General features: G+C 34.2%; 1 protein-coding gene across 2 annotated transcripts; it reads left to right on the top strand.

Moving 5' to 3' along the window:
- Positions 1-251: 251 nt before the first annotated feature.
- Positions 252-15,773, top strand: LOC135639526 (uncharacterized). 2 transcript variants are annotated; one of them, XM_065153305.1, is made up of 5 exons: positions 252-524; positions 8,055-8,366; positions 12,157-12,358; positions 14,752-14,980; positions 15,220-15,773. In XM_065153305.1, exons 1-5 carry the CDS (start codon positions 441-443, stop codon positions 15,449-15,451), a joined length of 1,059 nt encoding a protein of 352 aa, XP_065009377.1. In that variant the 5' UTR covers positions 252-440; the 3' UTR covers positions 15,452-15,773. The 2 variants fall into 2 exon arrangements, with proteins under 2 accessions (XP_065009377.1, XP_065009376.1); XM_065153304.1 differs by having other exon boundaries at positions 256-524; positions 8,052-8,366.
- Positions 15,774-16,230: the final 457 nt, after the last annotated feature.

Genomic DNA, 16,230 nt, shown 5'->3' with positions numbered 1-16,230 from the left:
GGAAAAGCTTGAATTGGAATTGCAATTGAGCTTTTTGGAATTGCAATTGGAATTGAGTCGAGGATTGAATCCCCAACTTATACTCATTTGATATATGTATTATTTATGGCACATTTAAGGTCGAATTAAAGTACACGTTGATCAAATTCGTGACTGACACGTGTAAAAGAGCATGCCCGAGTGAAAGCGGGTTTTACTTGGAAACGCGAATGAAATGGATGGAATGAGATCCGTGAATGTGTATTTAATTCGTGCGATCTGAGAAACGAATCATGTGTTTGCGCCCAAATTGGCAGGAGCGGTCCACGTCCGCAGGCCGGCCGCGTCCGGTGGTCTCTGATTCGATCTCTTCCCCATAAACCGATCGCGGGCGGAAACCCTAATCCCGATTCACTCGGGTTTTGATACACACGAAGAAACCAATTAGGAGGGAGGGAGAGATGACGAAGTCGGCGACGGATAAAAGGAGGGTTCGGAGAGTCCCACAAAATGGGGGAAGAGATCCTTCCGATCCCCCATCCAAGGTTTGATCTGCTTTCCTCACCTCTTCTCTGTGGTTTCTTGTTCTTTTTTTCCCATCTCGTTTCTCCTTTCCGGCTCCTTTCATTGCGTTTGGATTTGAGATTTCGTTTCTTTATGAATCTTGCTTTTTTGGGGAACAATTTCTTTTTTGTATATATTGCAATTTGATTCAGCGAAATGAAGTTTGATTGTGCGATTGCTGTTATGGTTAGGGTTATTCGGTCTGTTCGCCGACGCGAGCAGAATTAGGTGCAATTATTTTTACGGCTGAAAGTTCTTGCTGGATGGTGCATTCGTACTTTGATTGTTTTGGTTGTTGATTTTGGTGGTTATGAACTGCCTATTTATTTTGTTTGATAGGTTCTGAACAGAAGTCCAAATTATAGGCAAGTAGTAGTATAAATGGCGGAAGTAGTTCCATACTTATTTTTTCGTGTTAGAAATTTTGTTGTAATAATGGAAATTTTGATTTCGTTGAAAATCCTATGTATATATGCAATTTTTCTTTCTTGCTTGAAAATAAGAATAGAACATTTAAAGTAAAAAATAAAAGATGAGATTAAAAACAAAAGATCCACTAAACACATGTCCAGCTATATGCTTCTTGTTATCCAAAATTCCTCCACATGGAAGGAAATCTTCTTGGACCATTTGGTTGTGCTGCTACTATGAAAACAAAAAATGCAAATGGTTGAGTCCTGTATGCTTATTTTTGGTTCTGTGGCTACCAACTACAGATCAGTTCTATAGAATGTCCTACAAGTGATGAAGCTTGAATAGGATGGTTATATTTTTGACTCATTGACCATAAACTGAATGAAGTTTAGATAAACTACCAATAGTTATTTTGTCTTGGTTGCTGCAAGTCTTGTCAAGTGCATTGGGATAAGATACATTCCAGGACCAAGTGATTACCAAATATTTGCATGTGAAGTCGAAGAGTAAAGATTTAGATGAAAGAAACCGTATTTACGCTAGCATCTTCAGTTTATGAGAATATAACTACTGAGAATGACTGCATTGAGTTTGAAATGGCAAAACCATTATTTTTTCTTCAATGCAAAATGTCTAATATATAGCCAAACTGCTGGCAGAAATTGCTATTTTTTTCATCTGTTTTAATATATCCTTCCTCTCACCTTCTATATAAGAAGTAGGTTGATAGAGGAGGGATATTGGGAAAAATGGCTGGTCTCATCCTTTAGTCTCACATTTTCTTATCATCCCTCTTTTTCCATCCATGATTTCAATGTATAGAAACATATCTTGGGCATATTTATGTCAATCAAATTTTAAGCTGATCAAGAGTGAATAATTATGTAGTGGTCAATTCATTTCTACATCACTCAGTAGAAAGAAGAATTTGAAGGAAGAAAAAATTTGGAGTAGGTAAAAAAAAATTATAGTTAACAATTGAGGAAAAAGAAAAGAAGTCTAGTCAATTTATGACCCTTTCTATAGTCCATTTCAAGCATGGTCGGAGGGGGATTGCATTAAGTTGTTGATAACCAGTGTACAACTTCATCAAAACTAATTTTATTATAATTTACTGATTTGTGGGTCTACTAAGAAAATATAATAGGTAATGCTTTTATTTGTGAATAGTTAGGGCCTTAGGGGTCATTCTGATACTACCGATCAAAGACAAAATGTAGGAAAAACCATCGAAATGCGGTTTATACATGTTCAAAGATATATAAATGGAACCATTAGATAGGGTGAGTGAGTTCAGATTAGTGGTGGGTGAGAGGTAAGCGAAGATCAGAAACAATAAGAAAGAATTTGCTGGTTCTTGTCTTGATTAGTAATAAATATTACCCTCAAGAAGGCTCTAGTGCAGGAAGATGTCCATTTGTCTTGAACTTCATGGTTGATGTAAATCTAAGGTTTAGCTTCTGCCGCTCTTGATTTTATTGCTGCTGGTCACCCCAAGATTTTTAAACTATGTATGAGGCTTCAGTCGTAGGACTTTTTAATTGATCTAGATGAATTTGGCTTACAATCATATATTTCTTTCAATTTTAACTAACTGAATACACAACACAGAAGTTCATAATAGTAACCCTAGGAGCCTATCGTTTGAATCGGTACCATGATTTTTGTTTTCCAAAACCTGCAGCACTACCTGTTCGTGAGAGCTATCAACCTGCTGTTTTAACTCCTTTTGGGATCTTATCTAGATTCTAATGATGTAGAGATTAGAAACTAATGATTAAACATAGTATGCCTTATATTTGGCATCTGCTGGACACATTTATGATAATTAAGCCACTTAAAAACTTAACCATATAAATATTGCTTATAAAAAATCAAACTAGCATCCAAAACCTAGAGGGATGTGTGTGTGTGTATGAGTGAGGGAAGAAAAGGGTGCCTGCCTCACTTCTTATCTATATATTTACTTTTGGTAGGGTGCAGGAATGTTACCAGGCCAAATGTCTTTAATCTTATAACTTCCACTTTTTTCCATTTTCCTGCATATAAAGTTGAGTTAAAGTGTGATCAAAGAAGGAAAAGTAGGATGGCACCTGCTGAAACCAAGAGCAAGGAACCTACAGTGGGGTCTTCCATTTGGATTTACTATTTTCTAAAGTGATTGAAATGTTCAATTGGCAGATGATTTAATATGCTTAGATTAACAAAGTAGATATGCACCAAGTTCATTTGTTAAAATTAACACAGCCAATCTAAAGTTGGGCTCAATTTAGGTGACATGGAACTGTTGTATAAAGCAAATTAATTAAGTTAACACCCAAATCTTATGAATTCCTTGCAAGTCTTGGTAGGTTTGTGTAAAGATTTCCATGAGAGAAGAAAATAATGTTTCCACCTGATCATGCTGGCATTTTTTTGTCAAATATTTGCATCGCAGATTTAGGAATTCTCGACTGATTTTCAGGATTTGAAACAGCTTGTCTATGGAAACAACTTTCAATGTCACATTTGCTGGGATTTTGGCATTTAGTATCAACTAATGTAAAGAAAATATTATGGTGAGTCAATCACCCAGTGTGTCTGTTGCATTTAGTAAAGAGAATTTAAGGACTGCTGTGCGAATAAAAAACAGAAGTAAAACTGTCATAAGAAACTGGTCAATACCTGCTGGATTAATTTCTCCTAACTTCTGTTTGCATCTGATTTGTGGCTCCTTTTAACTCCCTGCTTTAAACTCTTTCTAGGACTCAGTTTCATATTTGATAAAATAACTGAAATTGCATATTACATCAAAGAGATAGGGGATGATGATTATTTTAGGATCAAGAGGCTAATTAAGTGTCAACATGCCAGCAAATTATTTTGTATACAAAATTTAACATGAAACTTGAAATTTATTGAAAAAAATAAATGTTCAACGACTGATAATAAATGACTACAGATCAAAACTTGCCTAGTGGACTCTAGTTTCACAGTGTCTAGCCCTTTATTCATTAAACATTGAAGCAGGCAGTTGGAGAAACCATTCCAATAACTGATTTCAGTTACATAAGCATCCATTTAAAATCTCTAATATTCAGCCAAACAACATTACAAACCCCCTGTTGTCAGTATCACTGGTTTCTTTTAGATGGGCATCGACTATATGAGGGAGGCACTATTTATAAGACATGCGGGTATACTAGCTGATTGAATGAAGTATCAGCCTGTTTTACTTTGAGCTCAATCTAACTCAATTGACTTCTTAAAGTGACTAACACTTTTCTTGATCCTCCAATTAAATTAGTTCACATGTGTAGGATGTAGATTCCAAGGCCTAATTAACCAGGAAAAGTATGCCTTAATAAACTATTAATTTCTCTCTCTCTCTTTATATATATATATATATATACACACACACACAAAAAGAAACCATAAACTGCATTTAATTACATAAAGTTACATGTTCTATATTTCTATATTTAAGCCCCTTGCATTCTTTGGTAGGGTTCACACTGACATAGGAAATCTCTATGTTTCTTTGGGACAATAATGTGCACTGTGATCCAACATAAAATACTTTTATTACATTTTGGATTTTTGCACTACATATTATTAAATAGTTCTGTTGTGTGGTCGTCTGTAGAGGTTTGTGGCATAAAAGATGAAAATTAGGGGTTTAGAAATTCTGTTGTTATCCTTTACTCAATGCATCCTAAGATGAAGTGGTTTTATTGTACATTTCATCCAGAAACCAATGTCTGAATTCTACAATTTTATTTTCTATGGCTATTCCTGATTTTCACTTGTATTTTGCTTCTATAATCTCTCAATTTAAAGCACATTTGAAAGAAAATAATGTAAATGTTAAAAGAATAGTGACACAATTTTAATGTTAAATATGTATTAGGAGGTTAGTACTTATGCTTATGCCCAAACGGGATTAGATGAATTTTCATAGGAATCACTTTTGGTGTTGGAAATTTTTTGAGGAAATTTAAATGCTTACATTGATAATTTGAATATGTAAATATTGCAAAATATTGAAACGGGAGACATGACTTCAGATGCTGCTGTCTTCTATATATTTTTCAAGAATAGGAATAGATATATTATGTTTTATTTGCACATAAATATGTTAAATTAGCATTTTATCACGAGGAGGATAAATACTATTGCAGAAGCTAAAAGGTTATAGAATTATAACAGAAGTAAAAATTAATAGAAATTATTGATGATTTCAGACTCATATTAGGAAGATAAATAAGTATATTTGAACTAATGATGATACTTAAATTTAGAGGAAAATCACACTAATATCAAGTGGGATTTGATGGCTCATCATGTCAAGGTAGTGGTTTCATATTGAAGAAAGGTTAGCAGTGGTGAAAACTCTAAAAAATAATTATAGCAAAATGGGTATTAAAATGGAAGTGAATTAGATATTTTTAATTATCAGGAAGAAAGACCAAGAAAGTGGTAGTTTCACAAAAATAAGGCTCACGACAGTCTTACAATATGATAGGGACAAAAGATAGAGTGAAGCATATATATATTTGCACAAGAAAAAGGGAAAAATTGAGATGTCGAGCTTCTATATTATGTCAAAAATAAGTAAAATGGAGGAATTGTTTTCACAAATTATTTAGCCAGTACTTTATTTTATATTTAGTGTTTTTAGATCTAGAATATAGCCATGCATTTAGGAGCCATAATTTGTCAGTAAAATTTATCCGATGTAAAAAAGCAATAAAAAGATAAAAATCGAGTACATTATAAGGCTAAATGACATCCTTATTGAGGTATGAAAGTGGGAGATTAAAGAATACTTGGGGTTTGTTCCCACTGCATCTTCGATGGAGTTTTTCATTATTTCTATGGTATTATTTAATGGTCTTATTTTTTGAAAATCTCTTCCCCAAATTATCTTAAACTATGCTAATCATAAGAGTTGGAAATTGGCCAGGCATAAGAATTTAGAAAGTGATTGTTTTGGTCAAGGTTAGCCTTATCGGTCTGAGTCAGTGTGCCGGCCAGCGACACGGTATTTGTTGCCTTGTATCGGGGGCCAAAAATTACTCCGAAATTATCTAAAATAAAAAAAAATAGATTAGGATTTTTAAGTTGGAAATAAATATAAATTGCTTCGAAATTAAACCTATTCTACGTTCACAGACATATAAATCACCCTAATATGCATGAAATACAAAGATATCACCCAATATGTGTCTAATTTTGATTAAATCAGCATTAAACAAACTATTCACAGCATTAAAAATCATAATTACTCCCTAATTGACTCTATTTTTACCATCATAAAGGTCTTAAAACAACATATTAGACATCGAGAACATAAAATAGGCTTAATCATCTCATAAATCAACAAAAATCTAGAAAAAGAATATGTACCTTTGATTAGAGAGTTCTTCCTGTAACTTAGGTATTAATCTTTCCAAATTAGCCTCCCAAGCTTGATCCAATCCACGAATTGCAATCTTATGGAGTTTACGAGAGTGCAAATGAGAGAATGAGAGAAAGAAGTGGGTGAGAAAGAGATTAAGAGAGCAGAAGAGCGTGAAAGGAGAGTGAATGAAGGGGTCGAAAGGGTTTAAAAACCCATAGATCTGGTTCAATCGATCAAATGGACCGTTTGAATTCAATATATCTCAGCCATTGATTGGTATCGGTTGAAAACCGACCGTTACCGATTAGTGCAAGTTGGTAATGATCGGATTTTGATTGTTTAGTTTGGTACAGACCCTAGCGATACGGGGTCATATGCCATGGATCGCTCAATACAGGGCGATCTGCGTGTCGGTCCCTTAACAGACCGATACATACTGCCTAGTAAACCGCGGCACAATGAACATTGGTTCCAATAATTGCTAATAATTTCTATATAAATGAGGCTCACGAGTTGCCTGTTTTGGTACTAAGACAATTATAAAAGTGAAACTTCTTATATACTTCTAAATTCTAATTATGATTTTAGCTTTATGTACCTGTGAATCTTGCTTAATTGTTAAAATACATATAAATTATATGCAAAACTGGAGTTGTCTTTTGATAGATTGGTATTTATAAAGTTATTTGGCAGGTATCGTTTATATAATGCCTGAAAAAAAACACATTTTGGAATGCTGATGAAATGTATGATTCTAATTTGTCGTTCAATCTCTCTATATTCGATGTGAATTTGACACACTATTAGATAGACCACTTTGTAATTTGTTCTTTGTTGCTGGACAGACTTGTTTTCCCTGGTTTGGTTGGTATGTTACTTCGATCATTTAAATTTTGGATTCTTTTACACTATGGAAGGACATTTCACAAGGCTGCAAAAACTATTTCTAGTGAATGATGATGCTATCTCCGACATACTTGATGTTAGTCTTGAGATAAAAGGGTGACCCATGATGCATGAGACTTTTTTCAATGGAGGTTCTATGTAGAGCCAGTGAATGCGACCTCACCCCCATGGAAGTGGGGATTCCATAACTTGGATCCTATTTAGGCAAAGGGTCAATGTTAGTCCTGAGATGTGGTTCTTGAAAGTCCTCCTAATGGATGATGTAACTGGGAAATTGTGCTTTATGTTGAATTCTTGATGTCATACCCCCTTTGTGCTTGATTTCTTTCGACTTGTTTTTTAGTTACTTTTTCTTCACAAAGGCAAATTTACATTTAGGATGTGATTATAAGACAAAATGATGAAAGACAATTATATTCATTGTCACTTTATATTACTTAATGAGCCTGAATTTGTCTGGTGCTACCATTGGATTGTGTCCCCAATCAACTTAAGGGCCACGTCCCTGGAGAAAAGATTAGGCACCTTTATGTTGAAACTTGCTATTTGTTGGATGAATAACTCCTTTTGATTTGTCAACTGGAAGGCCATATTGTTGCATGTATTATGTCAGAATTTATTAGCACATAGTTTAAACATATTTAATTATCTCTTTGGATTTTGATTGTCAAGCAGCATATTGTATTTATTAGCACATGGTGTCTTAGTTTTTCTTCTTTTTTTCTGAATAAGTTTGATGAAGGGGTTGAATGTTTCTATCAAACTACTAGCATGATTTGTCTTACATGCTTCATGTTATTTGCAGAAGACATCTTCGAGTAAAGATGTTTTTCAGCTATTTGCTGAGAAGGTTAGAGACAATAAGAAGCTAGAATCAAGATGGGCTATCATGCAAGAAACAAGAGTTGAGTACTTTAGAGGGAAAGACATTACCATCTTTTTGAGAAACCATCCAGAGGTTAAGCAAATCCTAGATTCAGATAAGGATTTAGAGGTGGAGGATATTGTTAATACCTTATTAATGAAGAACCTTTTGGTAAGATGTGACCGTGTGGTTAAAACTATTAGGCCTGGGAAGAAAAAGTTATCCTCATGGCCAGCTCATCTGCAGATACATTCTGTAAGTACCCTTTTAACTATAGACTCAAATCACATGCAGTCTGAATATTTTGTTTTTTTCTCTCCCCAGTATATGAGTTCCTCAACAGTTATTTTTAAGCATTATTGAGATACACAAGCTTTTCTTCTTCCATAGAGTATCTTGTACTTTTGTTGTTGCTATATGAGGTTTGGCCCAAAACAAGAAGTGAGCTCATCCAAAAAGGTCCTCACACTGAGGATCTGAAAAATTCCAGCAGGAAGGAACACTTATTCACATGAAGTTTTGGACTTGACAGTCCTTATTGATTATGATTATAACTTGAAGCATTGTTCACATTTTATTTGGACAGAAAGTCCTTAATGATTTAGTTATTATGATTTGGTGAAATTTAATCTAATTAGTTTGTTTTTCATTTTTGCTAAACTTCCATACGGAATCAATGTCTGACGTCCATGAAAACCTATTCTTGTTACACTGTGTCTGTTAGAAGAGTCGAGTTATATGCTGTTGATTTATTCTTTTGCACATCTATTGCTTGCATGCTTCTTAAAATTTTGGTTTCCTGAAATTCTCCAGTTAGGAATTTACCTTGAAATCTCAATGTGTTATTGTTTTTGAATTACCAAGATCATAACAAAAATTTAAGTTATTTCAGCTAGTGCTAAATAGGCAGTTGCCAGAGGATTTATTTATCTTTCCATTACCAGATCCTCCACCACTTCGTTAGCTTTATGAAGTTCTAGCTTATTAGTAAGTGATGAAATATAGTTCTTTTTTGCAGAATTAAGTGATGAAAGGGGATTTGATACCAAGGCCTTGCAATAATCTGACAATGCCTTTACTAGCTTAGCTTGTTGTCACTTTGAAAAAAATGTTGGATGAGGTTTCAAACCCTTAACTCTTGATAAATGGATTAGGTATGCCACTACTACTACTTTTGAAAACATATCAAATGAGGTCTCAAACCTTTAATCTATGGTAAATAGAATTGATACATTACAACCATACAAATGTTTTTGGTGAAAATATATTAGATGAGGATTCAAATCCTCAACCTTTTGTAAGTGGGTTACACCACCACCGGACCAATATTTAAGGTATAAAAATACACCCAATTCGTTTACACCGTCTGGTGATGGTGTACTAAATCCACTTACTAAAGGTTGAGAATTCGAAACCTATATTTTAATATATAAAACATTGATTTGATGATGGTGTGTCAGATCAACTTACCAAATGTAGATGATTTGAAGCCTCATCTGATAATAAAACATGGATGCTATGACTTTGACCAGGATGTTTTATGATAAGCTGGTGAAGATATTTAATATAGATATTTCTGCATGGGCTGAGATGCATATTTTATATTATTAGCATTGATATTAGGATGAACTAGATGGATCTCAAGTGTTTAACCTATATAGGATGATGCAATATGGATTCAAATTTCGAGATGCAAAACTGCCTGGTTGATGATATGTAAGAGAACAATTAGGAGTTTTGGAACAATTATGGAAGATTTTTTTGCAGTATCATGTCATGAGGATATAGCCATTGTTTGAACAAACCCCAAATATTTTGAATAAAAGCTAAATGTTTATATGATATATGTTGTGACTTTGTTTAATGAGATTTATTCTTCACAATCGACTAGCATTTTGAATCTCATTTCAAAATTGCTGAAGGGTCATGACCAATGGCACCCTCTTGTATTTGCTTGTTGATGTGCTTCTACATGTACGAAGACTATGTAAGGCATTTTCTAAAAGCACAAAATTTTGAGTCCTGCGGTCCTCATGTTTCAGTCTAAAGTTAGATGATCAAGAGTTGCTTGGGTTTCAGTAATTTTGTGCACATGTCATTGCATTAACAAATGTTATGATTTTTGTTTAACTGCTGGAGCAGCTGAAACTAAAGGAATCTAAGTTGAATAAATTCTGTTTGATTTGCTGCATTTAGATCTATTTGCTTACCATGATGTACAAATACTGCATGGCATTCTCCTGCGTATGAATATTCTCCTGCATGGCAATGCAAATCGATGGCGCAATTTTATGACCTCTTGTTTGTAGATGGCACATATTAAAAGCTAGATCAATTCTGCAGATTGAAGTATAGCTCAAGTTCTTGACAAGAATGCAGAGGTGCCATCTGTCACTCTTGTCTTTGATGAGAAACTGTGATTCCCATCATCAGTTTGTAGCATTTAGATTGAGGATCCAATTTCAATTGTTACAGGCTTACAGCAAGGCGTTTTTTGTGCATTTTGATCTTGGTTTGGTTTGTAACTAGGATAAGTTTGACTTTAGGTATATGCTAGGTTGTATTTCTAAATTTTTCAAGTACTTTTGGACAATATTATAAGTATTTATTTTTATCTTCCTTTAAAGTTGGAAATTACTTTAGGCATATTTGGTGTTAAGAGTAAAAGTCAAATTGTCTGTTGGATGCTATTTTGATAAATTTCAAGGTGTTTGTAGAATCCTAGTTTAAGTTAGACTTGGGTGTGGTCAAAGTATTTATATAACTTAGGGCTGTTGTCTTTTAGAAAATAGAAGATTATATTCTGATTTCTTAAATCCAATGAATTCTCCATTATTATCTTTTCCCCCTTTTCCCCGAAAGTTTCTATCTCTATTTTGTCCTATTCTGATTTGTTATTTTTCTCTCTGTGGTAAGTGTAACGGCATCAATCTTGCTGTTGTATGTTATTGTACAACTGGACCCTTTTTACATAGGATTATACATCTGATCGAACAGAATCCTGTGTGGCGGAGACATGTAATGAGCTACACTATCATCCTTCAGATTCCTACTAAAATTACTTTCACATTATCACTTAAATGCCTATTCATATGTTTTCAATGATTGTTGGAGATGGAGTATGGATATATACGTTTTTTTGAAGTCTATTGAATTCTACATTATCTTTTTCTCTTTTTTCTAACGGAAGTTTCTGTATCTTGTCTTGTTCTTCTCCCTAATTTGTTATTCCTCTTTTTCTGTGTCAAGTGTAACAGCATCAATCTTGCTTTTGTATTCTATTATACCATAGGACCCTTCTGCTTGATTTTAGACTGGAAAATTTTTATTGTATACATCTGATCAAAAGGATCCCAGTGTAGCAGAGTCATGCAAGGTGCTACACCAACATATTTCAGAATCCTACTACAACAATCTTGCTGTCATATTCTATTATCACTAATAGCTGTTGTAGAAATAACAAAAACTTCCATCTGTATCTGAGTTTTTTTTTTCCTTTTCCTTTCATCAACATACTTTAAATAGACATATCAATAATACAGTTACTCATTTGCATTTGAATGTGATGTTTTATACACTTGATGCCATTGATTTGATTATGCTTTTTTGTCAGCAGTATGTGAAGATCAAGCATGTGTTTTATGGTTTCAGGTCTATTTTACTTTGTCAATGGGTATCATATACATCTGCTGTTTAATTATCACCTACATATGTTCATTGATTATGAAGATCAAGCATATAATGGCATTGCCATACATGATTGTTCAACAGATTCCTGATTCTTTGCTTTTTGTTGTTGCTTTGTCATTGATCTTGTTCCATACAGATGTTTTATAAATGATTTTATGTTCTAAGGAACTCTGTTGCTGAGCGCTTGTCTCTGAGGTGTAATGATTTTGCAAAATTGTTCATTTTTTATCTATATTTGCATTTTAGAATAAGAAAAATATATAGAGGAAATCTTGACATAATTGTCATTCTTTATATTTTCTTCTCGACTAATTAGTTTTATTCAACTGAATTTCATTTTCATTTCTATATGCAGGAGCAAGTATTCTCTGAAAATGATGGTTTTTTTGCATGGACTTTTATGAAAAGGCGGACTCTATGGCAGACAATTCTTTCATTCCTTTGGCCGCTGGTTGCACTTGCTGTGTGCTTGTTTCCTGTTTACCCTTACCAGTGCAAGATTGTTGTGCTCTACTCCTGTGCTGGAGCTCTATTATTCTTGGTCACCCTTCTTTTATGTAAGTTCCACAATGTCAATGCTATTTGATATTTGGTCTATTTTATTATCTAGGAACTCTAAATAACTTTTTACTGAATAAAAGAAATTGAATGTCGAGGAAGCAAGCTTACCTTTTGCTGTATATGAGCTAAAGTATTTTGGTAATTTTGCTTCTGCCTGTTGAATGATTATTTTTTTCCCTCCTTTTATGTGGGCATGATATGTATCTCAATAGGAGTTGACATTATAGATGTTTATCCAGCTCTTTTCTGTTTCGTTTAATATACAAGTAACTTGTTTACCATCATCATACATTATCTTATGTTTATGAAATATTTTTCTACACTTGTTAGCTAGGATTGCCATTTCATGGCAAGGATGTATATGTCCATAACCTTTGTGACACCACACAATGCTGTGTTATGCCAATTGACATGCTCTTGTGGCAGTAGCATAGGCCAAAAGCGGCACTTACCTTCTGTCAGCACTTCCAGCAATGATATCTTTGTAGCATGATATAGTTCAAACTATGAAGTTGTATGCCAATTGGCTTGACAATTGTTTCTTGTTGGATATAGTCATAATCGTACAGTTTATAGAAAATGAAGTGTTTGACTATTTGTTTGAGATTAATGGCAAGATGTACTTAACATATATGAAAGACAGGACCACAGGTTGTTAAAAGTTTTCTAAAGAGGTTACCCATGAGCCTTAGAACTCAGTTGGAATTCAAATTTATTTGCTCAAGTTACTCTTTCATAAATGAACAAAATTTGAGCTAGGCCTACTCCCTCATGCTCGACTTGTTTCTGCCCCTATGTCACTGAGAAACAAGAAAAAGATAATCTTTGTTGCTTATATTACACCACTGCATTCTAATACTGGATATCCAAATTTGGCAAATTCGCACAATTCATGGATGTTCTTTTTTTGGTAAAGAAATTAGTGGTCAATGCAAAGATTTGTTTATAACGAATAAACATTTCTGCTGGTATATACCAGTGTGTGATATGTCCTACAAGACATGGTCAGATCAAATAACCTGAAGAATGAAAGTTATGCCAAAGTTTTCTAGCATAGAATGGTAAGTGAGTCTACACAGAGATGATACATTCTACAGCTATTATGTTTGTTATGAGGGTTAAGGTCTCCATTTTGCAAGACATTATCTTAGTTAATGGATTTTGTGGACCATAGAAATAGAGAGGTCAGTTTACATGGATTCCCTTTTGTGCTTTTATTTTATATGAAGTAATAGACTTCTCTATGACAAGTTTTTTCTTAAGAAAAAAATAGGGTGTAGCCTACTTAAACTCATTGCATTAAAGAAACAACTGCAAAAGGAAATAAAATGTAAAAGAGCTACAACTTAAGACATTGTTTAAGCCAAGACCAAAGGAATAAAATCTAGACAGATTTTTTTGGGTTATTAATTCTCCACAAATAGAATCTCCAATAGGTAGTTCTCACTATCAAGAAGAGAGTTGATCATAGAGGCAAATAGGTAGAGTAATTATCAAATCTCCTTGTGAGGTTGTTTAAGCAGGCATAATGGACAACTTTAGATGAGACCTTTGCCAAATCAGTTTAACCTGGAAGGCAGCCTGAGGTGATGGTATTAGGAAAATGGTGGGTTAAAAAGAAAAGAATGAGAAGCAGAATAAGAGGTTCATATAATACTAACGCATAGGATATAATCCTCCTTGAGGTGAATGCATTTAGATGAGTTATCAACCACCCCTTAGCACTATATCTATTCTATACTGGAGGTAATGCATCTTATGATGCCTAGCATCAATGAATATCTTTTATATTTTTATTCCTTAAATCATATTTCAAGTACAGAGTACAAAATACTGATACCCATATTTTGTTGTTGATACAAGGTTTTCCATTCATATCGCATAAGATGCTTAGAATTTATATTGCTCAAAGTTTAATGTTCTTGTTGATATATCGTTTTCTGATCATATCACATAATAATTAATATGCACTTAGAACTTAGGAAGATTGCTCAAAATTTAATGCTTCTGAATTTTGCTTGGAAAATAATACTTATGAAGTTATGATTTAGAGCCTTTGGCTTAATTTTTTCAATGCAAATTTAATTCAGCTGATATAGTTATGATTTAGTGTCATGGATAATTCATATGTTTCCTTGATTCTAGTTTGGTTGGAACTCCATTGTTTTTGCTTATTCTGGTGATGACGCTCAGTAACTGAAAAAGTTAAAAGTTATTAACCCCACAATAATCTGATTGCTAGTGACAACTAAGAGAAGGTTATTTATGCACCTTGACAAAAAAATCTAAGGCACTTTATTTCCTTGGTGTGATGTGGCCGTATGCTTGACAGTAACCAAATAACAAGGCCTTTCTTTGATGTTCTTTGGCTTCATTCTTCATCTTTCAGTGAGAGGAGCAATCTTTGGTTTTCTCTATGTCGTATTGGGAAAACGCATTTGGTTTTTCCCCAATATCAATGCTGAGGAAACAACATTTAGGGAGTTGATTCGGTTTTGGCCTAAGAAGGATGAAGAAGAACCCCCAAAGTGGACATCCAGGCTTACATATGCTGTTGCAGCTGTGCTATTCATATTGTTGCTTAGGCATCACGCTCCTGATGAGGCTGCAAGAGCTAGGTATCTTTTTTTTCCAACTGTATACTTTCTATATCAATTGCCTATATTGACAATCGTTAAAATGCTTCAACTGTTTGTGCCAACTCTATAAATCCTTTTGACTGTTATTTTGCCACCGATGGAAAGCTTTCTTAGTTACATTCTTGAATTCTGGTCGAGTCTCAAGATATATTGACCTCTTTACTGCTTGCCTTGTGGCCCTTTTTGCTATTATATATAAGGTGGTTTCTTTACTGCAGATACCAAAAGAAGGTTTACAATATCATTGATGATGTTCTTGAGTGGTCTCCGAAATTGGCATTGTCTGGGATGATGGAGAAGCAACACCCTGTGGATAATGCAACAGACATAAATTATACACAGGACGAGAGCCAAGCAGCCAATGCTGAAGAATTAACTGATGATAATGTGATGGTGAATATTAGTTCATCTGGCACTGATGATCATGATGCTGGTGAAGTAGAGACCTAGAATGAGCTGAAGATTCATAAGATGTAACAGCAGACATTTGAACCCTCGTGTCATTTTTTTGGATGCTGAATCATGTCGGTAAATAGGACTGAGTGTGGTTTCCTCTGTGATGAGTATCTTGTCATCCAGAATAGAATACTAATTTGTCATTCAAGGATCGTTGAAGTTGCATGTCAAGCTGAAGGTGTCTCCAAGAAATACGTGCTGCCAAAGTGGCATTTCATGTAACATGGAATGTGATATGTATGTGGATTAGGATTCATGCCTTTTTGTTGAGACCATGGGACCCGCGGCTTCAATGGAATTAAGGATTTGATGAGTATCTTGTTGTCGAGATATCATATTAATTCAGGATCGTTCATGTTGAGACATTTTAAAAATGTCTCCGACAAATAAATGCTGCAAAAGTTGCATTTCATGTAACATGGAATGTGGTTTGCCCGTGGATAAGAATTCATGCTTTTGGTTGAGACCATATAGATCTAGGATTTGTGAGACAGTTGGATACGTGATCAGAATGTGACATGCTGATGATTTGCTAAAATCTTAAAGGTATGTGGTCGCAATAAAAATGCCTGGTATGTTCATTTCATATGACCTGCCAACATGAACGCAAGTTGCATGGGAAGGTTCATGAGGATCTTTCCTTTAATATATCAATTATCCACTTGATCTTCTTTATTGAGACTGCGTCGTGGTGATGTCTTTGTGTGCCATTTAATAGTGGACTCTTCTTCCTAGTTTAAAAAAAAAAAAAACATCGAATTATCTGTTTGATG

This window comes from Musa acuminata, chromosome BXJ3-6, assembly GCF_036884655.1.
Source record: "Musa acuminata AAA Group cultivar baxijiao chromosome BXJ3-6, Cavendish_Baxijiao_AAA, whole genome shotgun sequence".
NCBI lineage: Eukaryota > Viridiplantae > Streptophyta > Magnoliopsida > Zingiberales > Musaceae > Musa > Musa acuminata.
This window is presented reverse-complemented; position numbering and strand designations above follow the sequence as displayed.